General features: G+C 42.7%; 2 protein-coding genes across 2 annotated transcripts in view; one reads left to right on the forward strand and one right to left on the reverse strand.

The window, feature by feature from the left end:
• The window catches only part of mkxa (mohawk homeobox a), a 343,537-nt gene that overhangs the window by 260,445 nt on the left and 55,830 nt on the right, over positions 1-27,262 (forward strand). The gene's annotated exons all lie outside the window — the stretch shown is intronic.
• Positions 12,825-27,262, reverse strand: part of ablim2 (actin binding LIM protein family, member 2) — a 143,897-nt gene continuing 129,459 nt past the window's right edge. The window contains exons 21-24 of the mRNA XM_049464581.1: positions 24,252-24,303; positions 22,493-22,500; positions 22,203-22,283; positions 12,825-14,739 (exon numbers count right to left, since the gene is read on the reverse strand). Coding sequence (XP_049320538.1) covers positions 14,626-14,739; positions 22,203-22,283; positions 22,493-22,500; positions 24,252-24,303 — 255 coding nt within the window. The 3' untranslated portion in view covers positions 12,825-14,625. The remainder of the gene's footprint in view (positions 14,740-22,202; positions 22,284-22,492; positions 22,501-24,251; positions 24,304-27,262) is intronic.

A 27,262-nucleotide genomic window follows, 5' to 3' on the forward strand; every position in this document is an offset into this window, starting at 1 on the left:
AGGCGGTTACTAAGGTGTTGCTATGGTATCCGGGGTGGTTGCTAAGGTGTTGCTAGGTGGTTGCTAGGTGGTTGCTAGGGTGTTGCTAGGCGGTTGCTAGGTGGTTGCTAAGGTGTTGCTATGGTATCCGGGGTGGTTGCTAAGGTGTTGCTAGGTGGTTGCTAGGTGGTTGCTAGGGTGTTGCTAGGCGGTTGCTAAGGTGTTGCTATGGTATCCGGGGTGGTTGCTAAGGTGTTGCTAAGTGGTTGGTAGGTGGTTGCTAAGGTGTTGCTAGGCGGTTGCTAAGGTGTTGCTATGGTATCCGGGGTGGTTGCTAAGGTGTTGCTAGGTGGTTGCTAGGGTGTTGCTAGGCGGTTGCTAAGGTGTTGCTATGGTATCCGGGGTGGTTGCTAAGGTGTTGCTATGGTATCCGGGGTGGTTGCTAAGGTGTTGCTAGGTGGTTGCTAAGGTGTTGCTAGGCGGTTGCTAAGGTGTTGCTATGGTATCTGGGGTGGTTGCTAAGGTGTTGCTAGGTGGTTGCTAGGTGGTTGCTAGGGTGTTGCTAGGCGGTTGCTAAGGTGTTGCTATGGTATCCGTGGTGGTTGCTAAGGTGTTGCTAGGTGGTTGCTAGGTGGTTGCTAGGGTGTTGCTAGGCGGTTACTAAGGTGTTGCTATGGTATCCGGGGTGGTTGCTAAGGTGTTGCTAGGTGGTTGCTAGGTGGTTGCTAGGGTGTTGCTAGGCGGTTGCTAGGTGGTTGCTAAGGTGTTGCTATGGTATCCGGGGTGGTTGCTAAGGTGTTGCTAGGTGGTTGCTAGGTGGTTGCTAGGGTGTTGCTAGGCGGTTGCTAAGGTGTTGCTATGGTATCCGGGGTGGTTGCTAAGGTGTTGCTAAGTGGTTGGTAGGTGGTTGCTAAGGTGTTGCTAGGCGGTTGCTAAGGTGTTGCTATGGTATCTGGGGTGGTTACTAAGGTGTTGCTAGGTGGTTGCTAGGTGGTTGCTAAGGTGTTGCCAGGCGGTTGCTAAGGTGTTGCTATGGTATCTGGGGTGGTTGCTAAGGTGTTGCTAGGTGGTTGCTAGGTGGTTGCTAGGGTGTTGCTAGGCGGTTGCTAAGGTGTTGCTATGGTATCCGGGATGGTTGCCAAGGTGTTGCTAGGTGGTTGCTAGGTGGTTGCTAGGGTGTTGCTAGGCGGTTGCTAAGGTGTTGCTATGGTATCCGGGGTGGTTGCTATGGTGTTTCTAGGTGGTTGCTAGGTGATGTATATGCATCAATTAGATTAAATGGTGTTTGCACGTTGCTACGCAACGTGCAAATACATCAATCAGCTATGCACGCTAGGTTGCTCTGGCCGTTCGGGGGTGTCCAAACTTTTGACCCGTGGCTCCATTACACACAGTACTGGGGGGCCGGGGTGTCCAAACTTTTGACCCATGGCTCCATTACACACAGTACTGGGGGGGGGCCGGGGTGTCCAAACTTTTGACCTAACGCTGATTTATCCCATAGCTGCTCCATACACTCACAGTACTGGAGTTCTAGCTACCTGTCCTTCGATCTAGCTGCCGTCCTCCGATTGGCCCCATTCATTCCAATGGGGCCACTTCGTACGACATTCGTACGAAATCCGTACGTCGTAACTTTTCGTAACGCATATTTTCGGAAAGAGCTCAATAAGTTCTACAGGTCCTCAATTGGTTTCATCTTCGTATTTCAAAAATTGCGACGTCCACGGGCGTGCAAAGTTCTGCCCATTCATTTTCAATGGTCAAAAAAACGCGTACTTACGAAGTTTTTACGAAAAACGTAAGTCCGATCGGAAAGCTGTATACAAGCCCACCATTCCCGATATGGACGCACGTTTTCTCTTTTGAACGAAGTCGATATTTCGAAAACTGCGGCACTAGTTAACCGGACAAAAAACAGGTGGAATAATAATAATAACTAGATTGCAGTTCCTACAGAAACTGCGAGTGTGATTGCAGTGCTGGCTGGTATCTGCTGTGGTGTTGCTAAGGTGTTGCTAAGTGGTTGCTAAGGTGTGGCTATGGTATCCGGGGTGGTTGCTAAGGTGTTGCTAAGTGGTTGCTAGGTGGTTGCTAAGGTGTTGCTAGGCGGTTGCTAAGGTGTTGCTATGGTATCTGGGGTGGTTGCTAAGGTGTTGCTAGGTGGTTGCTAAGGTGTTGCTAGGCGGTTGCTAAGGTGTTGCTATGGTATCCGGGGTGGTTGCTAAGGTGTTGCTAGCTGGTTGCTAGGTGGTTGCTAAGGTGTTGCTAGGCGGTTGCTAAGGTGTTGCTATGGTATCCGGGGTGGTTGCTAAGGTGTTGCTAGGTGGTTGCTAGGTGGTTGCTAAGTTGTTGCTAGGCGGTTGCTAAGGTGTTGCTATGGTATCCGGGGTGGTTGCTAAGGTGTTGCTAGGTGGTTGCTAGGGTGTTGCTATGGTATCCGGGGTGGTTGCTAAGGTGTTGCTAGGTGGTTGCTAGGTGGTTGCTAGGGTGTTGCTAGGCGGTTGCTAAGGTGTTGCTATGGTATCCGGGGTGGTTGCTAAGGTGTTGCTAGGTGGTTGCTAAGGTGTTGCTAGGCGGTTGCTAAGGTGTTGCTATGGTATCCGGGGTGGTTGCTAAGGTGTTGCTAGGTGGTTGCTAAGGTGTTGCTAGGCGGTTGCTAAGGTGTTGCTATGGTATCCGGGGTGGTTGCTAAGGTGTTGCTAGGTGGTTGCTAGGGTGTTGCTAGGCGGTTGCTAAGGTGTTGCTATGGTATCCGGGGTGGTTGCTAAGGTGTTGCTAGGTGGTTGCTAGGGTGTTGCTAGGCGGTTGCTAAGGTGTTGCTATGGTATCCGGGGTGGTTGCTAAGGTGTTGCTAGGTGGTTGCTAGGTGGTTGCTAAGGTGTTGCTAAGTGGTTGCTAGGTGGTTGCTAAGGTGTTGCTAGGTGGTTGCTAAGGTGTTGCAATGGTATCCGGGGTGGTTGCTAAGGTGTTGCTAGATGGTTGCTAGGCGGTTGCTAAGGTGTTGCTATGGTATCCGGGGTGGCTGCTAAGGTGTTGCTAGGTGGTTGCTAAGGTGTTGCTATGGTATCCGGGGTGGTTGCTAAGGTGTTGCTAGGTGGTTGCTAGGGTGTTGCTAGGCGGTTGCTAAGGTGTTGCTATGGTATCCGGGGTGGTTGCTAAGGTGTTGCTAGGTGGTTGCTAGGGTGTTGCTAGGCGGTTGCTAAGGTGTTGCTATGGTATCCGGGGTGGTTGCTAAGGTGTTGCTAAGTGGTTGCTACGTGGTTGCTAAGGTGTTGCTAGGCGGTTGCTAAGGTGTTGCTATGGTATCCGGGGTGGTTGCTAAGGTGTTGCTAGGTGGTTGCTAGGTGGTTGCTAGAGTGTTGCTAGGCGGTTGCTAAGGTGTTGCTATGGTATCCGGGGTGGTTGCTAAGGTGTTGCTAGGTGGTTGCTAGGTGGTTGCTAGGGTGTTGCTAGGCGGTTGCTAAGGTGTTGCTATGGTATCCGGGGTGGTTGCTAAGGTGTTGCTAGGTGGTTGCTAGGTGGTTGCTAGGGTGTTGCTAGGCGGTTGCTAAGGTGTTGCTATGGTATCCAGGGTGGTTGCTAAGGTGTTGCTAGGTGGTTGCTAGGTGGTTGCTAAGGTGTTGCTAGGCGGTTGCTAAGGTGTTGCTATGGTATCCGGGGTGGTTGCTAAGGTGTTGCTAGGTGGTTGCTAGGTGGTTGCTAGGGTGTTGCTAGGCGGTTGCTAAGGTGTTGCTATGGTATCCGGGGTGGTTGCTAAGGTGTTGCTAGGTGGTTGCTAGGGTGTTGCTAGGCGGTTGCTAAGGTGTTGCTATGGTATCCAGGGTGGTTGCTAAGGTGTTGCTAGGTGGTTGCTAGGTGGTTGCTAAGGTGTTGCTAGGCGGTTGCTAAGGTGTTGCTATGGTATCCGGGGTGGTTGCTAAGGTGTTGCTAGGTGGTTGCTAGGTGGTTGCTAAGGTGTTGCTAGGCGGTTGCTAAGGTGTTGCTATGGTATCCGGGGTGGTTGCTAAGGTGTTGCTAGGTGGTTGCTAGGGTGTTGCTATGGTATCCGGGGTGGTTGCTAAGGTGTTGCTAGGTGGTTGCTAGGTGGTTGCTAGGGTGTTGCTAGGTGGTTGCTAAGGTGTTGCTATGGTATCCGGGGTGGTTGCTAAGGTGTTGCTAGGTGGTTGCTAAGGTGTTGCTAGGCGGTTGCTAAGGTGTTGCTATGGTATCCGGGGTGGTTGCTAAGGTGTTGCTAGGTGGTTGCTAAGGTGTTGCTAGGCGGTTGCTAAGGTGTTGCTATGGTATCCGGGGTGGTTGCTAAGGTGTTGCTAGGCAGTTGCTAAGGTGTTGCTATGGTATCCGGGGTGGTTGCTAAGGTGTTGCTAGGTGGTTGCTAGGGTGTTGCTAGGCGGTTGCTAAGGTGTTGCTATGGTATCCGGGGTGGTTGCTAAGGTGTTGCTAGGTGGTTGCTAGGTGGTTGCTAGGGTGTTGCTAGGCGGTTGCTAAGGTGTTGCTATGGTATCCGGGGTGGTTGCTAAGGTGTTGCTAGGTGGTTGCTAGGTGGTTGCTAGGGTGTTGCTAGGCGGTTGCTAAGGTGTTGCTATGGTATCCGGGGTGGTTGCTAAGGTGTTGCTAGGTGGTTGCTAGGTGGTTGCTAGGGTGTTGCTAGGCGGTTGCTAAGGTGTTGCTATGGTATCCGGGGTGGTTGCTAAGGTGTTGCTAGGTGGTTGCTAGGTGGTTGCTAGGGTGTTGCTAGGCGGTTGCTAAGGTGTTGCTATGGTATCCGGGGTGTTTGCTAAGGTGTTGCTAGGTGGTTGCTAGGTGGTTGCTAGGGTGTTGCTAGGCGGTTGCTAAGGTGTTGCTATGGTATCCGGGGTGGTTGCTAAGGTGTTGCTAGGTGGTTGCTAGGTGGTTGCTAGGGTGTTGCTAAGGGGTTGCTAAGGTGTTGCTATGGTATCTGGGGTGGTTGCTAAGGTGTTGCTAGGTGGTTGCTAGGTGGTTGCTAAGGTGTTGCTAGGCGGTTGCTAAGGTGTTGCTATGGTATCCGGGGTGGTTGCTATGGTGTTTCTAGGTGGTTGCTAGGTGATGTATATGCATAAATTTGATTAAATGGTGTTTGCACGTTGCTACGCAACGTGCAAATACATCAATCAGCTATGCACGCTAGGTTGCTCTGGCCGTTCGGGGGTGTCCAAACTTTTGACCCGTGGCTCCATTACACACAGTACTGGGGGGCCGGGGTGTCCAAACTTTTGACCCGTGGCTCCATTACACACAGTACTGGGGGGCCGGGGTGTCCAAACTTTTGACCTAACGCTGATTTATCCCATAGCTGCTCCATTACACACAGTACTGGAGTTCTAGCTACCTGTCCTTCGATCTAGCTGCCGTCCTCCGATTGGCCCCATTCATTCCAATGGGGCCACTTCGTACGACATTCGTACGAAATCCGTACGTCGTAACTTTTCGTAACGCATATTTTCGGAAAGAGCTCAATAAGTTCTACAGGTCCTCAATTGGTTTCATCTTAGTATTTCAAAAATTGCGACGTCCACGGGCGTGCAAAGTTCTGCCCATTCATTTTCAATGGGCAAAAAAACGCGTACTTACGAAGTTTTTACGAAAAACGTAAGTCCGATCGGAAAGCTGTATACAAGCCCACCATTCCCGATATGGACGCACGTTTTCTCTTTTGAACGAAGTCGATATTTCGAAAACTGCGGCACTAGTTAACCGGACAAAAAACAGGTGGAATAATAATAATAATAATAATAATAAGAAGAAGAAGAAGAAGAATAAGACTTAAGAAGAACAATACTGTGATTGCATTACTGCAATCACACTAACTAGATTGCAGTTCCTGCAGAAACTGCGAGTGTGATTGCAGAGCTGACCGGGGTACCCAAACTTTTGACCAGTTGCTCCATTACACACAGTACTGGGGCTCTGGGGTGTCCAAACTTTTGACCCGTGGCTCCATTACACACAGTACTGGGGCTCTGGGGTGTCCAAACTTTTGACCGATAGCTCCATTACACACAGTACTGGGTGGCCGGGGTGTCCAAACTTTTGACCCGTGGCTCCATTACACACAGTACTGGGGGGCCGGGGTGTCCAAACTTTTGACCCGTGGCTCCATTACACACAGTACTGGGTGGCCGGGGTGTCCAAACTTTTGACCTAATGCTGTTTTATCCCATAGCTGCTCCATTACACACAGTACTGGAGTTCTAGCTACCTGTCCTTCGATCTAGCTGCCGTCCTCCGATTGGCCCCATTCATTCCTATGGGGCCACTTCGTACGACATTCGTACGAAATCCGTACGTCGTAACTTTTCGTAACGCATATTTTCGGAAAGAGCTCAATAAGTTCTACAGGTCCTCAATTGGTTTCATCTTCGTATCTCAAAAATTGCGACGTCCACGGGCGTGCAAAGTTCTGCCCATTCATTTTCAATGCGCGAAAAAACGCGTACTTACGAAGTTTTTACGAAAAACGTAATTCCGATCGGAAAGCTGTATACAAGCCCACCATTCCCGATAAGGACGCACGTTTTCTCTTTTGAACGAAGTCGATATTTCGAAAACTGCGGCACTAGTTAACCGGACAAAAAACAGGTGGAATAATAAGAAGAAGAAGAAGAAGAAGAATAAGACTTAAGAAGATCAATACTGTGATTGCATTACTGCAATCACACTAATAACTAGATTGCAGTTCCTACAGAAACTGCGAGTGTGATTGCAGTGCTGGCTGGTATCTGCTATGGTGTTGCTAAGGTGTTGCTATGGTATCCGGGGTGGTTGCTAAGGTGTTGCTAGGTGGTTGCTAGGTGGTTGCTAGGGTGTTGCTAGGCGGTTGCTAAGGTGTTGCTATGGTATCCGGGGTGGTTGCTAAGGTGTTGCTAGGTGGTTGCTAGGTGGTTGCTAGGCGGTTGCTAAGGTGTTGCTATGGTATCCGGGGTGGTTGCTAAGGTGTTGCTAGGTGGTTGCTAGGTGGTTGCTAGGGTGTTGCTAGGCGGTTGCTAAGGTGTTGCTATGGTATCCGGGGTGGTTGCTAAGGTGTTGCTAGGTGGTTGCTAGGTGGTTGCTAAGGTGTTGCTAGGCGGTTGCTAAGGTGTTGCTATGGTATGCGGGGTGGTTGCTAAGGTGTTGCTAGGTGGTTGCTAGGTGGTTGCTAAGGTGTTGCTAGGCGGTTGCTAAGGTGTTGCTATGGTATCTGGGGTGGTTGCTAAGGTGTTGCTAGGTGGTTGCTAGGTGGTTGCTAAGGTGTTGCTAGGCGGTTGCTAAGGTGTTGCTATGGTATCCGGGGTGGTTGCTAAGGTGTTGCTAGGTGGTTGCTAGGTGGTTGCTAAGGTGTTGCTAGGCGGTTGCTAAGGTGTTGCTATGGTATCCGGGGTGGTTGCTAAGGTGTTGCTAGGTGGTTGCTAGGGTGTTGCTAGGCGGTTGCTAAGGTGTTGCTATGGTATCCGGGGTGGTTGCTAAGGTGTTGCTAGGTGGTTGCTAGGTGGTTGCTAAGGTGTTGCTAGGCCGTTGCTAAGGTGTTGCTATGGTATCCGGGGTGGTTGCTAAGGTGTTGCTAGGTGGTTGCTAGGTGGTTGCTAAGGTGTTGCTAGGTGGTTGATAAGGTGTTGCTATGGTATCTTGGGTGGTTGCTAAGGTGTTGCTAGGTGGTTGCTAGGTGGTTGCTAAGGTGTTGCTATGGTATCCGGGATGGTTGCTAAGGTGTTGCTAGGTGGTTGCTAGGTGGTTGCTAAGGTGTTGCTAGGCGGTTGCTAAGGTGTTGCTATGGTATCCGGGGTGGTTGCTAAGGTGTTGCTAGGTGGTTGCTAGGTGGTTGCTAAGGTGTTGCTAGGTGGTTGCTAAGGTGTTGCTATGGTATCTTGGGTGGTTGCTAAGGTGTTGCTAGGTGGTTGCTAGGTGGTTGCTAAGGTGTTGCTATGGTATCCGGGATGGTTGCTAAGGTGTTGCTAGGTGGTTGCTAGGTGGTTGCTAGGGTGTTGCTAGGCGGTTGCTAAGGTGTTGCTATGGTATCCGGTGTGGTTGCTAAGGTGTTGCTAGGCGGTTGCTAAGGTGTTGCTATGGTATCCGGGGTAGTTGCTATGGTGTTGCTAAGTGGTTGGTAGGTCACTCCTTAGCAGTTGCTAGGTGGTTGCTAAGGTGTTGCTATGGTATCTGTGGTGGTTGCTATGGTGTTTCTAGGTGGTTGCTAGGTGATTTATATGCATAAATTAGATTAAATGGTGTTTGCACGTTGCTACGCAACGTGCAAATACATCAATCAGCTATGCACGGTAGGTTGCTCTGGCCGTTCGGGGGTGTCCAAACTTTTGACCCGTGGCTCCATTACACACAGTACTGGGGGGCCGGGGTGTCCAAACTTTTGACCCGTGGCTCCATTACACACAGTACTGGGGGGCCGGGGTGTCCAAACTTTTGACCCGTGGCTCCATTACACACAGTACTGGGGGGCCGGGGTGTCCAAACTTTTGACCTAATGCTGTTTTATCCCATAGCTGCTCCATTACACACAGTACTGGAGTTCTAGCTACCTGTCCTTCGATCTAGCTGCCGTCCTCCGATTGGCCCCATTCATTCCAATGGGGCCACTTCGTACGACATTCGTACGAAATCCGTACGTCGTAACTTTTCGTAACGCATATTTTCGGAAAGAGCTCAATAAGTTCTACAGGTCCTCAATTGGTTTCATCTTCGTATTTCAAAAATTGCGACGTCCACGGGCGTGCAAAGTTCTGCCCATTCATTGTCAATGGGCAAAAAAACGCGTACTTACGAAGTTTTTACGAAAAACGTAAGTCCGATCGGAAAGCTGTATACAAGCCCACCATTCCCGATATAGACGCACGTTTTCTCTTTTGAACGAAGTCGATATTTCGAAAACTGCGGCACTAGTTAACCGGACAAAAAACAGGTGGAATAATAATAATAATAATAATAATAAGAAGAAGAAGAAGAATAAGACTTAAGAAGATCAATACTGTGATTGCATTACTGCAATCACACTAATAAGAAGAAGAAGAATAAGACTTAAGAAGAACAATACTGTGATTGCATTACTGCAATCACACTAAATATCGTAATTTAGAGCATTTATTTGCAGAAAATGAGAAATGGCTGAAATAACAAAAAAAGATGCAGAGCTTTCAGACCTCAAATAATGCAAAGAAAACAAGTTCATATTCATAAAGTTTTAGAAGTTCAGAAATCAATATTTGGTGGAATAACCCTGGTTTTAATCACAGTTTATTTCATGCATCTTGGCATCATGTTCTCCTCCTCCACCAGTCTTACACACTGCTTTTGGATAACTTTATGCTGCTTTACTCCTGGTGTAAAAATTCAAGCAGTTCAGTTTGGTGGTTTGATGGCTTGTGATCATCCATCTTCCTCTTATTATATTCTAGAGGTTTTCAAATTGATGAAATCAAAGAAACTCATCATTTTTAAGTGTTTTCTTAAAAATATATTTTTTTCCAGAGCTATATATTCTCATTCTATCTAGGGAGCTGTTAACTTAAGGGTTTCTGAGGCTGGTTACTCTGTTTAACTTATCCTGTACAATTTCCTGGGTCGATCCTGATGAGTGCCAGTTTCATCATCATAACGCGCTTGAGGATGCTTTCAAAGTTTTACCGCTACGTTTTCGCTAAAAGACGTGAAGATAAATGTTGGAAAAAGTCGTATTTTGAGCACTTTATCGTGTTGTACTGTAAGTGATGATCGCTGCAGTAAATAATACAGTAAATCAGGTTTGTTATGCAAAGCGAACATAAAACAAATCAACAAAATCACTCATATATGAGGAGTTTTAGCTCTTTTTAGCTCTTTACCATGTATAGTAATGTAATTTCAACTGCGCACAGTACATGCCATCAAAGTGGCACAGCAACCGCTCCAGGTATGTATGTAATTATATATATTTATATATTTATATGTATATATTGTATGTACACACACTTATTTATTCAAATCCAGAGAAAGCAAAACACATCTGTAGTTTCCATTTAGTTTCCAGTGAAGCTTCACTGAACCACATGCTAACGCTACGAGTGCTGCGTAGCTTAGTGCGGCTAAATGCTACAACCCTGGCGCTCCCCTACGCTCAAAAAAAAAAAGAGTCACGGCTGCGATCGTATGCAAAGTGTTTAAAGCGTTTTAACGTGTTTAATGTGTTTAACGTAATTAACGAGCTTCGCAGGAGACAAATAACGTAGTAGAGTAGAAAAATATTCTGAGGAGCTACTGTATGTATGGTTTAAAAGTGCACGTTTAAATATATGTGTGTTATATTTGTGTTAAAAGCGGTGAAATTATCCCAAAAAAAAGGCTACAGTGTCGCAAAAATGCTGGATAATATGTATCTGATGTATATGATATTAATGCATAAAAGAACGTACTCAGCTTATTATTGATTCGCAATGATATTGACGTAAATTCCATAAATTTCATTTCTCACAGTGAGGAAACTCGAGAGCCAAACGCGACGGGAGTAGAGCAGTAGAGCAGTATAAGGTGCTTCGCTTTGTGTTGACGTATTATTGTGTTTCTTTTGACATCATAACAGTATATACTGTAGTTGCCGCCATTTTTAGGACCAAATCCAGGCCTAATTAGTGCCCATTCCATCAGCGTAAAGCCAATTTAATTGCTAATTTTAATCCGGAGTCCCCTCATGTTTTGGGGGATGTATGTATTGCAGGATGCTTTCCATGGAGGGCTAGAATACCTTTTATACGATTAGCTTAGCATAGATTAGCTTAGCTTAGCAACCCAGCTAAAAGATTCAACAGATGCTAGTTCCACATGTATAAAAACGCTTTTAATCAAAAATGCCATTAATCCTTAATTTAACTAGCTATGCTAAATTAATATTAATATGGCTAGCAGAAATGCTAATTAGTTATTAGTTTAGTTATTAGCTTTCTACTAATGTAATGTGTGCTGGTGGAACGAGTTAGCTGAGAAGCTAAGCTAAGCTAAGGAGCTATACATACGACATGCTGTTTTTGAGAAAAAGATGAAAAAGATAACATGCTATGTGTGTATTTAAGATTTATTTGAAATGTTGCTACTGATGGAATGGGCACTAATGTGTTATCTAGGTGGCTGGGTAGTTCTGTCAAAACCAAACAAAAAAAATAAATAAATAAAGGACTAATGAAATTGAACACTTGAACATTTTATTAGGAGAACTAAACAGATCAACCCAGTCAAGCTAAGCTAAGCTAAGCTAAGCTAAGCTAAGGTAAGCTAAACTGGCTAAGTCAGAATGATTATCTGATATATCCACACACAATATCTCTTATGAACACCTATTTGATCAACTTCTATTCTAATTTTGGTCCCAAATATGGCGGAAAAACTAAAACATCACGTGACTGAAAGCGTGGAATAGCGTAGTGGATAACCCGTTGCTCTGACCGGCCGAGGCCGAGGAAAAGTCTTTGGCTCCTTCATGCTGAAAGCCCCCAGTAAAGTGAATGAGCTTCCAGTGAGCTCCAAAACAGCATGATAAATATATATTTATATCTTAGTCATGTGACAAGAAGGGGGCGGGGCAAGCGGAAACGAAAAAACGAAAAGAAAAAAAAATTACGAAATAAAAAACGAAAACGAGGGAAGAGAGATAAGCAGAAGATAACCTTATGGACGAAGAGGAATATAGAAGAAGATTTCTGACACACAGACACAAATATATATAGAGATAAAAAAGATAATTCTTTGAATTTTTATACACACTCTCTCAGAGTAAAGATACTGCATACACACACATATATTTACCAGGGTACAAACAAGTCTTTAAATGTCTTCAAAAGTTGAGAATAAAATATATTTAACTATATATTGTGTGGACATTAGAGTTGCTGTGGTAATCAATATATTTTAAGTTTGTTCCCAAACAATATATATATAAATAAAGTGGTTTTAATCCAATCCAATTTAATTCACTTTAGTTTAGTAACATTCTGCCTCCATTTTGGTAAATTTAGAGGATAAATAAAGTCATTTTGGATTATTTTTAATAGTTTGAACGACAAAAAAACCCACTTGGGTGTCCAAGAAAATTTGTCAATTACGCAAATATTACCACTCACAGTGGACAGAGCAGTAAGTGGTAATGTGTTATGGTGACCGGCAGCATCTGGCTAGAATTGTCCATATGAACATACAAAAAAACAGCTCAGTGCAGCGTTCTTTAGCTTCCACGGAATACGGCAAAAGTCACGGGACCCACTAGTAGTCATGCATTGAACTATATTTGTACCCAAATACATTTTTGCATACAGTACCTTTTTCTCTGAGAGTACACTGTAAAATAATGATCACAAGTTTTAACTTAACAAAATCCGACTGCCTTAAAACTTAAAAGAATTAATCCTGAAATATGAGGCGCAATATGATCATATATCAGCTAGAAGATAAAGATTATGTAAAAAAAATCTGCTTTCTTATTGCTGCTACCAGGTCTGTTTTCACTCATGCACATACTGAGACATCCCAGAATACTCTTAAGAGTATTAAGATTAAACATGCACTGAAAATGTATGATTAATCAGATTACTTCAGCAATAACTGCAGCATTTATATGTTAAAATCTTAAAATGATCGTGAGATCGCTTCAGTCGGTTTGAATCCCAGTCATGCAGCTTGCCATCAGCTGCCACTAAAAATAAAATGTATTTATTAGTATTTTTTTTGTATTATGTATCTTTTGATCTGAAGTTCTTATCAATTAAACCAAGTTTTTATTTTTATTATAATAATTATTAATTTTTACTCTAATTTTATTTTTATTTGTATCTATTTTTCTCTTTTATTTAGTAATTAATTTATTTGTCATGTCATTTCCTGTATTTGTAAATGTTCGGCTACATTAAAAAAATGAGGGTTGCCTTCAATGTACTTCCGAGTCAAAAATAAAGTTTAGTTGATTGATTGATTGCATTTGATTGGTAATCTGCTGATTATGAATGGATTAAGCACATTTTAGAGTGAGTCAGGCAGCCGTGTAACTTAAAATCTACTTTTAGCTAAAACAAGCCAATTTTTACAGTGTGTGATTCAAACGTATGTATAGTTTCCACTCGAATTAAATATTTAATATATTCCATCAACACAGAGTTATTGCTAAAAGTAAATAAAAAGCTTATGTTAAAATAAAAAAAAGTGTTGATATATTTACTGTATGTTTCATTCACGTGGAAATCATTATTGATCGCACATACTGTATCTGAATCAGATAAATTCAAAGCATCACTTTTTTCCCCTTAAAGGAGAATGTAAAATGGACTTTTGTTGTAGTAAAACATGATAGAAAGTACTTAACTTTAGACATAGACATATACATATATATATATACATATACATAGACTCCGGCTGCTAGACTCCGGAGTCTATGTATACAGTATACAGTATATATATGTGTCTATATCATTATCAGTACAGTAATGGCGGCGCTCGGAGCTGAAGCTAGTAGCATTATAGGATGTAACCAGTGTTTTTTAATAAGCTTCTTCTGCAGTTTTTTTTTTTTATGTCAGGGCTCTCCAGATTCTAGTAAGGAAGTGTGGAGCTACTTTGAGCTGGATAATGGTGTAAAAAGCGATCTATCAGGGTAAATTATGACCCGTGTTTGAAAAAACTGTCAAAATTTCTGTATCGGGCGCCGAGTGGTACAGCGGTACAAGCTGCCGGCGCTCAGAGGGAGCAAAATTGGCCCTGCTCCCTCCAGGAGGGTAGATGGAGCTCTCTCCCCACATCATTCCTAGGGTGATGTCCACAACACAGGGCGTCTGTGAGCTGATGTATCGGAACCAAGTCGCTGCGCTTTCCTCCGAGCATGCTGTGATGCTGCTCGGTAATGCTGCATCAGAAGAAACTCGAAAAGAGGCGGAGTCTGACTTCACATGTATCAGAGGAAGCATGTGTTAGTCTTCACTCTCCTGGTGTGTTGGAGCATCACTAGTGATAGAAGGAAGTCCTAATGAGTGGGTCGGGTAATTAGCCGTGTAAATTGGGGAGAAAATGGGAAAATTTTTAAATAAAATTATAAATTTTTGAAAAATATTTTTATCATATTTTACTACATCAAAAGTCTATTTTACACCAGAGTTCTCCTTTAAAACAGCGGCATCATGAAACAAAAAAGAGGAGCTTTTGAGCATCTGAGCACTAGAACAGACACACACATACATACACATATATACAGCCTGGATCTGAGGGTATAAAAACGTAGAGAAAGTGGCGTAAATTCGAGACGCGAGAGCGCAGATATCACAAAGATAAGCAGTAAAGAAGAGACAGCCCGAGATAGAGAGAGAGAGCGAAAAAAGAAAGAGAGAGAAAGAGAGAGAGAGAGGAGGAGGAGGGGCATATTCAGTCCATACGCCTCACCTACATCCTACATCATCCTCCAGCCCCATAGAAGAACATTCAGAAACACACAGACAGACAGGAAGCTAACGGGAGGCAGCGTCCAGCAGGCTCCGCCCACCCGCCCGCTCGTCTTCAGCGTGATTGGATGGGATGACAGCAGGTACGCAGCCGGATGGAAGTGCATATATATTTCATTCCCTCCCTCATCCCTCCGTATATGTAGGCCAGGTGAGTAGAGCAGTTCAGGCAGGTGTTGTAAGGGGGCGGAGCTTAGAAGAGGCGTGCTTTCTTCTTCATGTCGTTCTTCTTCCACAGAGCCAAGCGGTCGAACTGTTCGAGGGTCATGCCGAACACCTGGAAGAACTCCTCTGGGGACAAGTGTCTCTGAAAAAGAAGAAAAAACATTTTTTTTATTATTTTAAAATGTTCTGCATTGTAGTTTAAACCCTTTTTAGACCTAAATATGTTAAAAAAATGTAAAAATATGAATAATAATAATAATGCTGTTTTCTTTCTGAAGACAGAGCTCTTCAAAGAGCAAAAGTGCTCTTTTGAAATGCAGCAATGCACACAAAGAAGACTTAGGGCCCTATCGTACACCCCACTTAAGGCGTGTAGCGTGGCGCGTTGCCATCGTACACCCCGTCAACAGTCTATTTTTACGCCTTGCGCACGCGTCCTTAAAATAGCAATGGACTTTTGGAATATATTAACGCAGATGGGCGTGGTGGTCTGGAAATGAGGTGTATAACTAATATATATATATATATATATATATATATATATATATATATATATATATATATATATATATATATATATATATATATAAAATAAAATATAGGTAATTTAATACATTTGCCCTGGTAAAAAGAAACAAATGCTAACATATAGCTTTATATTTCTGTGTATTTTTCTGTAAAATGTTTTAAGTTTTATATAATTGACGGGCAGCACATAATGGGATAGAGGTGTGAAGGAGGGGAAGAAGGAAATGAGGTTAGAAGTAGTTAGTGTGTTAGAGGTGTTAGGAGAGTAAGTGCTCTTTGAAGAGCTCTGTCTTCAGGAGTTTATTAAAGATAGTGAGGGATTCTCCTGATCTGGTAGTAGAAGGTAGTCAGTTAGAGGTGTTAGGAGAGTAAGTGCTCTTTGAAGAGCTCTGTCTTCAGGAGTTTATTAAAGATAGTGAGAGATTCTCCTGATCTGGTAGTAGAAGGTAGTTAGTTAGAGGTGTTAGGAGAGTAAGTGCTCTTTGAAGAGCTCTGTCTTCAGGAGTTTATTAAAGATAGTGAGAGATTCTCCTGATCTGGTAGTAGAAGGTAGTTTGTTCTACCATTGGGGAACTCTGTATGAGAACAGTCTGGATTGCTTTGTGTGAATGTTTGTTTGGTAAAGCGAGGCGACGTTCATTGGAGGAGCGCAGCGGCCGGGAGGTAGGTAAGTCTATAGGTAAGTCTATGGGAGTGAGTGCAGGTAGGAAGAAGCTGTTCTGTCATCACCTTGTAAGCGATTGTAAGAGCTTTGAATTTGATGCGAGCATCAACTGGTAGCCAATGGAGCTCAATGAGCAGCGGGGTGACATGTGCCCTTTTTGGCTGGTTGAAGATCAGACGTGCTGCTGCATTCTGGATCATTTGGAGTGGTTTTACTGCACAGGCCGGGAGGCCAATTTATAGTTACTGTGCAGATTTTTAAGTATATTTTATTTTCATAGTTGATTGCTGAAGGCTCTGGGTAAGGTGTATTTTTTACTGTGGTAAGGAAGTGATGGTAGCTATGGGGTATTTTGGAGCGCAGGGCGCAGGGTGATCTGATTCAGTTCTGGGTGCGTGCCAGTGACAGGTGAATTTTAACGTCCTTTCACAGGATCAATCGTGCAACGCGTTTTTCCGCCGCCAAGATAGAAACATGCCAGAAATGTACCTGAACACATTTCCAGACCACCACGCCCATCTGCGTTAATATATTCCAAAAGTCCATTGCTATTTTAAGGACGCGTGCGCAAGGCGTAAAAAAATAGACTGTTGACGGGGTGTACGATGGCAACGCGCCCCGCTACACGCCTTGCGCGGGGTGTACGATAGGGCCCTTAAACATTATTATATAAAACCTATATCAACATTAAATCCAACTAAAATAATCTTATTTAAACTTTTTTTAGTTTTAAAAATAAAACTAAAATAAGTATCTTTTTTATTATGTCTATTGGTTTGAAAGCCTGTGCTTAACATTTTTTAAAATAGAAATATGACTTTTTTTGTTCACAATCCATCTCTAAACACTAAAATAAACATGAAATTACATCTAAATTATATACAATTATTAAAATTGGGTGGGGCTAAGCTATTGTTTAATTGGATTATAAACTATTTCTTTTGGCTCGTTTATAGCCTATTCTAAATAAAAACAGCTCTCAATTAGTGTTATATTCAACAAAACATTAAAAAAAAAAAAAAAAAAAAAAAAAAATTCATGATGTCCGTTGTAATGGATGCAGGGTCTGAAAGGGTTAATACTAAAGTCATTCACGATATGAAGAAAAATATATAGAATTATTTCAGACCCTGCGTCCATTACAATGCACAGCATGTGTTTTCTTTTTTTTATTATTACTTTATTTTTGTTGCACATAACGCTAATTAAACCCTATTGTTCATCAGCATAGAACATTAACCAGCCAATGAAAAATTTACAGTAGATTAGCCCCGCCCACTGCATCAAAAAAAAATACAAATTACAAAATATAAGCTATTTTTCATTAATTTTATGTGATTTAAAACACTTTTCTCATGTTTCAATTACCTTTTTTTCATCATTTGTGAAGTAAAAAGTCCAATATCAAATCTAAAATAAAACTAAATGCATCCAATGCACTAGAAATTAAAGCATTCTTATATTTTTCACTGGAACATAATTCAGGTCTGAAAGGGTTAAACAACAAAAGTGTTATACAAAGCAGAGTTGTATGTTTCAGTCAGCTTTATGAGGTAGAGTCACCTGGAATTCAGACTTTCAGTTAACAGCTGTGCTGAACTCATCAAGAGTTAATTACTTGAATTTCTTGTCTCTTAATAAAGTGTTTGAGAGCATCAGTTAAAGTAAAGTAGTGAAGAGGTAGAGTTACAGGTATACAGTGAATAGTGAATATTTGAATAATGTTTTAATCCAGATTATAGGGAGAAGAAACATATTGTCATTTAGAGCAGAAAATGAAAAAAATGGCTGAAATAACAACAAAAAAAAATGCAGAGCTTTCAGGCAAAGAAAACAAGTTCATATTCATAAAGTTTTTTAAAGAGTTCAGAAATCAATATTTGGTTTGTTTTTAATCACAGTTTTCATGCATCTTGGCATCATGTTCTCCTCCTCCACCAGTCTTACACACTGCTTTTGGATAACTTTATGCTTTTACACTCCTGGTGCAAAAATTCAAGCTTCAGTTCAGCTTGGTTTGATGGCTTGTGACCATCATGAAATCAATAAGAATAAGAAACTCATCATTTTTAAGTGATCTCTTATTTTTTTTTCCAGAGCTGTATATGACAATGCGTGTAGAAAAAAGGAGGTGGTCATAATGTTATGCCTAATCTCTGTAAGTAGAACAGCATTCAGTATTTATTAAAGCGTAAAAGCCTAAAACAACATGCTGTCAATAAGTAATCAAAGCCTAATCAGAACCAATCGAGGGAGCAGTTCGCTGGCGTTGCTCTGCTAACATCATCATCATCTGCGTGCAGCAAAACCTCATATATCCCAGGCATTCCTCTGTGGATTTGCATAAATCTGTATTAGCTCAGAGCTGCTGGTGTGGTGGTGGAATAACAGCCGCAGACGCGCGTGGCTTTTACAGCTCTCTGGAATGACGGCGCTGCTGAAATCACCAGGCTTTTGTAATGCGCTTTATGGCCGGGTGTTGTAAGCATCTCCCGGGAGAGGCTGACTACACTCCCTCCCTCCCTCCCTCTTCACACACAGTGAAAATAAATTGTGAAATGATGGCCCGAATGTGTGACTGCACGAGTGAAAAACACAAACACACACATACAGATCACCCTGATCCACGGACGTCTCGATCTCAGAGCCAGAGCGTGGGGTTGATAAAAGCTCGTAATTCAGTTAGAGATCGCAGAAATTCAGCTTCATCCCCTCAGTGCCCCCAACCGCACTCACTGATAACCCTGTCAAAACATCCTGAAACCCCTCAGGACACACTGCAGCCGACTGCGGGGGAAATAACTGCAGACGTCCAGTAAAAATGTCCAGCCATTAACACACATAAAAACACACACAAAAAAATGTGTATTTGTACTGAGTGTGTGTATAATTATCTGTATATTAAGCCAAACCCTAACCTCAGTAACTGAACACTAATAGTTTAAGCGTTTTGGATTTTGGATTCTGGATTATTTCTTTATTTTATGCTCGACTGTATGTGTCTGCATGTGTAGTGTATGTATGAGCTTGGGCTGATTGTTGTATTATACTTGGCAACCAAGGTGTTGCAACATGTGGCTTGGGTTGGCACATAAAACTTGGGTCAGGGTTTTGGCACAAGCAGATTTGACTGATTTCCATATTATACTCAGCAACTGGGGTGTTGGCACATGTTGCTTGGGCAAATTTCCAAAACCGGGTGTTGGAACATGTGGCTTTAGACAATTACCATATTATACTCAGCGAATGGGATGTAAAGACATGCGGCTCAGGCCGATTCACTTATTATAGTTATCAACCGGCTGTTGGTACGTGTTGCTTGAGCCAATTCCCATAATATACTTGGCAACCAGGCTGTTGGTACATGTTGCTTGAGCCAATCACCATAATATACTTGGCAACCAGGATGTTGGCACATAAGACTTGAGTCGATTGTTGTATTACAGGGTTTTTGCACAAGCAGATTTGACTGATTCCCATATTATACTCAGCAACTGGGGTGTTGGCACATGTTGCTTGGGCAAATTTCCAAAACCGGGTGTTGGAACATGTGGCTTTAGACAATTCCCATATTATACTTGGCAACCGGGGAATTGGCACATGTGGCTTGGACTGATTGTTGTATTATACTCAGCAACCGGGATGTTGATACACGTTGCTTGGACCAATTACCAATTACCATAATTACCATAACCAGTTTGTTGGCAAATATGGGCCGATTATCATATTATTGTTGGCAATCGGGGTGTTGGTACATGTTGTTTGGGCCAATTACCATATTATACTCAGCGAATGGGATGTAAAGACATGCGGCTCAGGCCGATTCACTTATTATAGTTATCAACCGGCTGTTGGTACGTGTTGCTTGAGCCAATTCCCATAATATACTTGGCAACCAGGCTGTTGGTACATGTTGCTTGAGCCAATCACCATAATATACTTGGCAACCAGGATGTTGGCACATAAGACTTGAGTCGATTGTTGTATTACAGGGTTTTTGCACAAGCAGATTTGACTGATTCCCATATTATACTCAGCAACTGGGGTGTTGGCACATGTTGCTTGGGCAAATTTCCAAAACCGGGTGTTGGAACATGTGGCTTTAGACAATTCCCATATTATACTTGGCAACCGGGGAATTGGCACATGTGGCTTGGACTGATTGTTGTATTATACTCAGCAACCGGGATGTTGATACACGTTGCTTGGACCAATTACCAATTACCATAATTACCATAACCAGTTTGTTGGCAAATATGGGCCGATTATCATATTATTGTTGGCAATCGGGGTGTTGGTTCATGTTGTTTGGGCCAATTACCATATTATACTCAGCGAATGGGATGTAAAGACATGCGGCTCAGACCGATTCACTTATTATAGTTATCAACCGGCTGTTGGTACGTGTTGCTTGAGCCAATTCCCATAATATACTTGGCAACCAGGCTGTTGGTACATGTTGCTTGAGCCAATCACCATAATATACTTGGCAACCAGGATGTTGGCACATAAGACTTGAGTCGATTGTTGTATTACAGGGTTTTTGCACAAGCAGATTTGACTGATTCCCATATTATACTCAGCAACTGGGGTGTTGGTACATGTTGCTTGGGCAAATTTCCAAAACTGGGTGTTGGAACATGTGGCTTTAGACAATTCCCATATTATACTTGGCAACCGGGGAATTGGCACATGTGGCTTGGGCTGATTGTTGTATTATACTCAGCAACCGGGATGTTGATACAAGTTGCTTGGACCAATTACCAATTACCATAATTACCATAACCAGGGTGTTGGCAAATATGGGCCGATTCCCATATTATTGTTGGCAATCGGGGTGTTGGTACATGTTGTTTGGGACAATGACCATATTATACTCAGCGAATGAGATGTAAAGACATGCGGCTCAGGCCGATTCACTTATTATAGTTAGCAACAGGGGTGTTGGTACATGTTGCTTGAGCCAATCACCATAATATACTTGGCAACCAGGGTGTTGGCACATGTGGCTTGAGGAGATTGTTGTATTATACTCAGTGACCGGGGTGTTTGCACATATGGCTTCAGCCAATATCCATATTATACTCGGCAACCGGGGTGTTGGCACAAGTGACTTGGGTCAATTCTCATATTTTTCTTGCCAATCGGGTGTTGGTACGTGTTGCTTGGGCCGATTCCCATATTATACTCGGCAACTATGGTGTTGGCACATATTGCTTGGAGAAATTACCATGTTATAGTAAGCAACCGGGGTGTTGTCACATGCAGCTTGGGCCGATTACTAGATTATACTCGGCAACCGGGGTGTTGGCACATGTGACTTGGGTCAATTCCCATATTATACTCGGCAACAAGGTTGTTGGTACATGTGGCTTGGGCCGATTGTTGTATTATAGTCAGCAACCGGGGTGTTGTCACATGCAGCTTCAACAAATTGTCATATTATACTCGCAACTGGGGTGTTGGTACATGTTGCTTGGGCAAATTACCATAATATACTCTGCAACCAGGGTGTTGGTACATGTTGCTTGGGCAAATTACCATGTTATAGTAAGCAACTGGGGTGTCGGTACATGCAGCTTGGGTCAATTCCCATATTATTCAGGGCAATTGGGGTGTTGGTACATGTTGCTTGGGCTGAATTCAATATTATACTCGGCAACCAGGGTTGTTGGTACATGTGGCTTAGGCCAATTGTCGTATTATAGTCAGCAACTGGGGTGTTGTCACATGCAGCTTCAACAAATTGCCATATTATATTCGCAACTGGGGTGTTGGTACACGTTGCTTGGGCAAATTACCATAACATACTCTGCAACCAGGGTGTTGGCACATGTGGCTGAGACTGATTGGTGTATTATATTTAGCAATCGGGGTGTTGGCACATGCACCTTGGGCAGATTGTTGTATTATCCTCAGCATGTGGGGTGTGGGATCATGCGGCTCAGACCGATTCACTTATTGTAGTTATCAACCGGGCTGTTGGAACATGTCGCTTGAGCCAATCACCATAGTATACTTGGCAACCAGGGTGTTGGCACATGTGGCTTGGGTCAATTACCATAATATACTTGGTGACCAGGTTGTTGGCACAAGCAATTTGGGCAGGTTCCCATATTATACCCAGCAACCGAGGTGTTGCCACATGCAGCTTGGCCCAATTTCCATATTATACTCGGCATCCGGGGTGTTCGCAAAAGTCATGGGATATGCTACTAGTCTCATGTTCTAAGATATTTGGCAAGCATATAACAGTTATGTGATAGTTTCAGCAGCTTTAATTAACATTTTTTAACTTCTCTGAACTCTTCCAAACAGAAACCAAGAGGCTGCTTCTGTTACTGTGCTTTTAATACATATTATACTGTGTGTAAATGACCTCTGTTCTGATTGGATGTGATAAGGGGTGTTACCTCTAGTCGAGTGCGGTCCACATCCCGCGGCAACTTCACCCGAGCTCTGTGAGTCACAGCTAGCATTTCATACGGGTATGCCTACACACACACACACACACACACACACTGAGTACACACTACATATCCACATATACACAGTACTAGCTTATAGTCTTTGTAAACATTTACAAACGTTTACATCTTTATACTATAATAGGAAAACATATCAATACAAGGTTAACAACTGCATAGGAACAATCCAATTATATGACATACATTTGAATATATATATAAACTTACAAACTTACCTTGTACTCTGAAAAAGGAGATTGAAAAATAACAGAGAAAGGGAAAAACAAGAAAAAAATATATAGTTAAGATATTTGTAATTAAAACATAATAATTTCGGTACCACTTTCTATGAATGTCATCTCTATAAGACTCTATGAACATACTCATAACACATTATAATGCATTCATAAGGCATTATAAACATGGCTATACATATTTATAAAACTCTATAATTCATCATAGCCATGTTTATTATGCATCATGAACTGTGATTACAATGCATTAATAACTGTGTTTATAACATGTTATATGTCAATACCAAGAAACTCAGTCCCTGCTTGTAGACTTTATCATGACTAAAACAGCTTCCAACTTATAAACACACCCTCAATAATCCTATAATTATATTTTAACCACTCATGAATTATACTAGTCTTGAATATAATATTAGTTATAGTCAATTATAATGTATTATAACAGGTCTTTGTGCGCTCTAAGTAAAGTTCCAGACTTTCATTGTGGGACTAGATTTTTAACGATAGATATAAACTATTTTAACATGTATATCATAAGCCTAGCTTATAATGTATTATGATCACAAGTCATAATGCTTAATAAATATGGCTATAGTGGGTTATGCATTTTTATAAATATTTATAGCCATGTTTATAACGCCTTATGAATGCATTATAATATATTATGAATGTAGTTATAGAGTCTAATAAAGATGACATTCAGAGGAAGTGTTACCATAATTTATTACATATACACATAAGTACAATTACATATAATTACTGATATTTTACTCTGGGTGGGCAAATTAAAGATGCCAAAAAATGCATGTTTTAGGGTGTAAATACACAATACATATAAAAGTATCCAGACAGTCCTTTTAATGAGCGAGTTCAGCTATATTTACATGCACATAAATAACACAGGCATTTACAGTACTTGAACTCAGACAGCTAATTAGCTGGATTTAGGGCGTGTCTTGAGTGCTCTTAATTAATCATGGGTGTGGTTAATTTTGGGCGTAACGTAAAATAATCAATCAATGTGCCAGTAGTCATTCCCTTTAAGAGCCAGGTGAGCTCTGACTTTGGCGCATTCGTATCTTAACAGTGCAGTGCTTTTGTGCGTCTCAGCAGAGACAGATACTGAGCTGCTCGTTCACACTGTGAAGATACACCAGCAGCTTATTTAAGGGAACAGCAATATTATTTTATTCTTTATTCTGTTTATTGTTGATGTAAAAGCTGGATTTGTGCTCTGCAGTGCTCCTGCATGGCTAAGATAGGATTGGACGGCTGATTGCTGACTGTTGTCAGGGTTTTTTATCAGTCAGTGGCGCACCTGTTTTTTCCACCACCAAGATACAGATCAAACACATCAGAAATGATATCTGAACACACCTCATTTCCAGACCACCACGCCAAACCATCAGTGTAGATTTATTCCTAAACTCTGACGCTATTTTAACAGCGCAGGGAATCTGGGGGTTTCTAATTGCCCCATTTTTACACCTTTATTATTATTATTAAAGCTGAATATTCTATGAAATAAATAGACAGAATTGTTTAAGGTTCACAGTCTGAACTGAACTCTTATTATTCAGCCCAGCCAAAGTAAATACAGCTCTCCTCTCTAAAACACCTTTAATAAACTACATCTGTCCTGTTACTGCTGATTTATTCATGGATGATGAGCTGCAGGAGAGAATACACTGCACCAAAAACAACACACACACATACACACACACACATACACACACTTTACCTCTCATTGCTCCCCAGTTGGAGTCATGGTCATCTTCTCCAAGATCAGCCGCCTAAAAGAGAGAGAGAGAGAAAAGAAGCAGAGAGAAATATATAAAAATATAATCACACAGAGAGAGATAGAGAGAGAGAGAAGAAGCAGAGAGAAATATATAAAAATATAATCACACACAGAGAGAGAGAGAGAGATAGAGAGATAGAGAGAGAGAGAGAAGAAGCAGAGAGAAATATATAAAAATATAATCACACAGAGACTTTTAACACCACTTTAATTAAACATTGTCCACATAAAATCAGCAAATAGAACTATAGTTGATTAAAAAAACAAAACAAAATAGAAAAAAAAAAAAAAAAAACACAAAATCAATCAGTGTGCAAAAATCTCAGCTCACACGTTCAGTACAAACCCTCCAAACTCTTCTGGTTCACAAAGCAACCCCCCAGCTCCCCACACAGCAAAGAAAAAGTCCACATTGTCAATGAAGCTTTATTAGGCAAACTCAACACGGAGTCTCTTCATTATAAACCCCCTAACCATCAGAACCGGGTCGGTACCCCCACAACCTTTAATCCTGTTCTTCCTCGTGCACCAGATAGCTAACTTAGCCACACCATACAGAAAGTTCAACAGCACCACTCTGTCCTTTTTCGCCACTGAATACTTAGGGCCATAGATAAATAAACTCTCAGTAAAAAAGCCTAAAAACTCCAACCCCCAGTCTTTAATTAAAATCAAAATAGGACCCAACCGGCGACACTGAAAAAAACGTGAAAAACCGTCTCTGACATCCCACAAAACGGACAGCCATCACCTAGTGAGGGATCAATCCGTGCCGCGTGCCTGTTTGTGGCTATAATACCATGCACAATCCTCCACTGAAGGTCACCCACCCTCTTCTCAGTGGGTCTCTTGTACAAGGACCGCCAGCTACCTTTAGGGGAAGAGTCGGTCTGAACAACCTCTGTCCACTTAGTCTCTCGCAGGTCTCTCAGGCTCGAAAAGTTCAGGGCTTTAATACAGCCATTATACAGTGCACCCTTCTGGAGAGTGCTGAAAAGTCAGAGACTCAGTTTTCCCAGTGACAACAGCATCCCCTGACCCTCCTGCCAGTCATCCCAGCCCAGGTCCATCACCAGCTCAGGAAAGTCACTCTGGTCAATCTGACACTGTTCAACAAGGTTGATGTCCAAAAAGTCACACAGGGAGGCAGACAGGTCAGACTTCAGTCTGTTGAAGACCTGTTTAAACAGGCGCACTGACCTATGACCGGCCAAAACTGCCAACTGTTCCTCTGTCACCCAGTCCTTAAAAACACCTTTTTCCAGCAAACCAATCCTCAGAGCCCCCGAAACCTGGTTGAGAGATGGAAAAAGGGGGTTAAAAAACAGCGGCTCCTCAAAAATCCACATGGACGGAGCAGCACCACTCTCCCGGGAAAAGGAAAAGAGCTGCCACGCCTCCACAGCCGCTAGATAAAAAGAAGTCAGACCACGTAAATCCACTGCCCCCAGTCGAAGAGAGAACAGGTGTCTGTCCAAACCCATTCTACCAGCAGTCCTAAGGAGAGCACAAGCGACATCCATCCAGCTGTGATGATCAAGGTACAGCAGCCTTTGTACTGCCTGCAGCCGCAAAGCAGCAACCCTGGAACGAATGTCAATTAGACCCTGTCCACCCTCCTGTACAGGAAGGTACAGAACTGCAGGTCTCAGCCAGTGTTGTCCACTCCAGAAAAAGTTCACCAGTGCCTTTTGAACTGCATCGATCAGCAGCCTTGGTGGATTTAGCACTGTAAACTTATGCCATAAAGCAGATGCAATGAGGTTGTTGGCGACCAGAACACGACCCCTATACGATAGCTGGGGTAGCAACCAAGACCATTTAGACAACCTGGCACGGACATTCTCCTCTACACCTTCCCAGTTCCTAGCCATAGCCTCGTCGGTTCCCAACCACACCCCTAAAAACTTCAGTCCAGTCCTACTCCACTGAATACCCACTGGAAGTGGTGGTAAAGGCTGCTCCCCACTATTAGGACCACACCACAATGCTTCTGTTTTATCCCAGTTTAGCTTGGCTGAGGTGGCTGAACCATAAACCTGCAGGGCAGTTTTTTAGGGACAAAACATCCTGCTCATGCCTAATTACTGCAGTAATATCATCAGCATAGGCAGAAACCTTAATAAACAAAACTCAATCTGTAAACCAGACAGTCTCTTTCTGAGCAGACAGAGTAGTGGTTCCACAGCAATGGCATATAGTTGCCCAGACAGGGGGCAACCTTGCCTAATCCCCCTGCCAACTGGAACAGGAACACTCAATCCCCCCCTCACCTTGATCAAACATGCAGCACCCGAATACAACAGTTTGATCCAAGAAATAAAACCATCCCCAAAACCAAAAACTTTCAATGTAGAAAAAAGATAGTTATGATCTACATGATCAAAAGCTTTTTCTTGGTCAAGAGACAAAAGACCAAAATCCAATTCAGACACTTTTGCATAGTCAATCATATCTCTTAATAAAAATAAATTGTCATAAATCGATCTTTTGGGGACACAGTAAGACTAATCTTTGTGTATAATGAAATCTAACACTCCTTTTAACCTGTTAGCTATACAGCGTGATAAAATCTTATAATCAGAACATAAAAGTGACACAGGCCTCCAGTTTTTCAGAAGGCAGAGATCTCCCTTCTTTGGTAAAAGAGATAAAACAGCTCGCTGACAGCTTTTTGGAAGAACACTGGCTTCAAAACTAGCCAGCAAAACTTCAAACAAGTCTTTCCCAATGATTCCCCAGAAGCCCTAATAAAAGTCAATTGGCAAACCATCAACACCAGGTGCTCGCCCAGAAGTGAGCTGGTCAACAGCCTTGGAGACCTCATCGAAAGATAATGCAGCATCCAGATCCTGCTGCTGCTGTTCGTCCAGTTGAGGTAGATCCTCATGAAGAGAGTCCAAACACTGTTGATCCAGAGGACTGGCCGTGAATAAATTAGAATAAAAACC

This window comes from Astyanax mexicanus, chromosome 15, assembly GCF_023375975.1.
Source record: "Astyanax mexicanus isolate ESR-SI-001 chromosome 15, AstMex3_surface, whole genome shotgun sequence".
NCBI lineage: Eukaryota > Metazoa > Chordata > Actinopteri > Characiformes > Acestrorhamphidae > Astyanax > Astyanax mexicanus.